Source organism: Myodes glareolus, chromosome 17 (genome assembly GCF_982192425.1).
Source record: "Myodes glareolus chromosome 17, mMyoGla1.1, whole genome shotgun sequence".
Taxonomy (NCBI): domain Eukaryota; kingdom Metazoa; phylum Chordata; class Mammalia; order Rodentia; family Cricetidae; genus Myodes; species Myodes glareolus.
The window spans coordinates 64476989-64478801 of record NC_142042.1 but is presented as its reverse complement, the minus strand read 5'-3'; the positions used below and the strand labels follow the sequence as shown (position 1 = coordinate 64478801).

Here is a 1813-nt window from a genome sequence, read left to right as displayed (position 1 = left end):
GTGTTTCCGACAGTGACCTGCCGCTAGCTACGTGCCTCGCCCCACCCCTTCCTGCTTCTTCACACCAAATGTGTCTACCACTGTAGAAGAAATTCTCAGAGGTATGCTTCCTTTTCACACATAATTATGTGCACGCCAATATCAAAAGATACATTCGCTAATGTGAAACTTACAGCCAGGATAGTATGTTTTACCTACTGTTTGGAAATGGATTGGCTCATCAGCCACACTTTGCCTCAACCCACATTTCTGTACCAGGCTTATTTCCAGAAAAGGCAACCACTGAACCCCAGCTGCCAACAGTTACCTTTGGGTAGGATGTTGGGGAAGGCAAGTAAGATCAATGAAGATTGGTAGGAAAGAGTTTATTTTGAATCACAGAAGGGCGGTTGTGGCTAGGGGGATAATTGAAACTTCACACAAAATTTCATCATCTCAGAGCCCAGAACATGGAAGACAGGAGGAGATGGGATGAATAGCAGGCAGGAGCAGGTCTCTGAACATGGCTTCCTCCTTTATTGCTTGTCTGAAGTCTTCATGACCCAGGTCAGCAGCAGCCCCCAGACTGCTGGCTGCTGCCACCGCTGCTGCCACAGCATCCACTGCTGCCACCGCTGCTGCCACAGCAGCCACTGCTGCCACCGCTGCTACAGCAGCCACTGCTGCCACCGCTGCTACCACATCCAGAGCTGTGACGATGGCGACGGAGAGATCTGCGGGGCTTGTGGTGACTCAGACAGCAGCCACCACCGCCAGAGCTGCAGCAGCCCCCGGAGCTTGAACCACAGCAGCCTCCAGAGCTGGAGCCACAGCAGCCCCCAGAACCCAGACTGCAGCAGGAAGAGACAGGAGGGCACTTAGGGGGGCACTTAGGAGGACACTTTGGTGTCTGGCACTTGGGAGGGCACTTGGGGGCACACTTGGGAGGGGGCTGGCACTGCTGTTGGCTTTGCTGGCAGGACATTTTTGAGAGGATGTCTGTAAACCTAAAGAGAAATGTAAAAACCATCAGTACAGGTGTCAAGCAGATATATCTGTCCTCTTCTGTTAGATGCTGATTTCATGATAAGCTCTTCCATGAACAAGGTTTATAACTCTAACTTGGCAGCTGATATGAAGTGAAATCTGGTACAGTAAAGCTCTCATATTCCCTCTTTTACCAGTGAGTGGTTCTGACCATCCTCTGCCACACTCCTTGACACATATTCCCTATAGGACCTGGGCTCTGAGCTAGGGCTCCTCAGCACTCAGGCATCTCACTGTGATGGACCAATCTTTCCTATACCTATCAGTGAGACCCTGTCCTCTCTAAGAACATTTCCTAGAAGACCATTAGAGGATAAGATGTTCAAGACCCAGAAACCAGCAACCCAACTCTGTGACACTCCTGGTTCCGTGCATTCCCCCATTGCCACTTTTCCCCACTTGCTTTTCTGTCCCAAACTGAAACAGTCACAACCCCAGTACTTGTTGCTCCAGGCATGACCAGACCCAGAGAGGTCGGGAGATGTCACAGGCCTAGGTCAAGATGAGACTAAGGAACCCTTCACCCTAGTCCCACTCCCTGGGAGGGAGTCTCGTTACTTCCAGGCCTTCTTCTGTCCCCCTTGGTGCAGTTAGCTCTGCTTCCCTCCCCAACCTTCCTTGTTAGCACTCACCTGTTCAGCAGAAGGAGCAGGCACCGAAACTGGTGAGGCTGGGGACTGGTGAGGAGTACTGAGCCTGGTACAGGAGCCCTTTTATGCTAGGCACAGGGTCTGCCCAGAAGTGAGACACAGCCTGTGTATGCCGAGCAGTCACTTTCATGGGTTGG

At 51.7% G+C, this 1813-nt stretch overlaps 1 protein-coding gene across 1 annotated transcript; it reads right to left on the bottom strand.

Annotated features, from left to right (window-relative positions):
* Positions 1–350: 350 nt before the first annotated feature.
* On the bottom strand, positions 351–1813 carry LOC146891306 (late cornified envelope protein 1E-like). The gene is made up of 2 exons (XM_085678277.2): positions 1659–1813; positions 351–986 (listed from the first exon to the last, which is right to left on the bottom strand). Exon 2 carries the CDS (start codon positions 962–964, stop codon positions 548–550), a length of 417 nt encoding a protein of 138 aa, XP_085534403.2. The 5' UTR covers positions 965–986; positions 1659–1813; the 3' UTR covers positions 351–547.

Excerpts from the sequence above, each read along its gene's own strand:
- LOC146891306 (XM_085678277.2), bottom strand. The coding sequence starts at position 964 with ATGTCCTGCCAGCAAAGCCAACAGCAGTGCCAGCCCCCTCCCAAGTGT.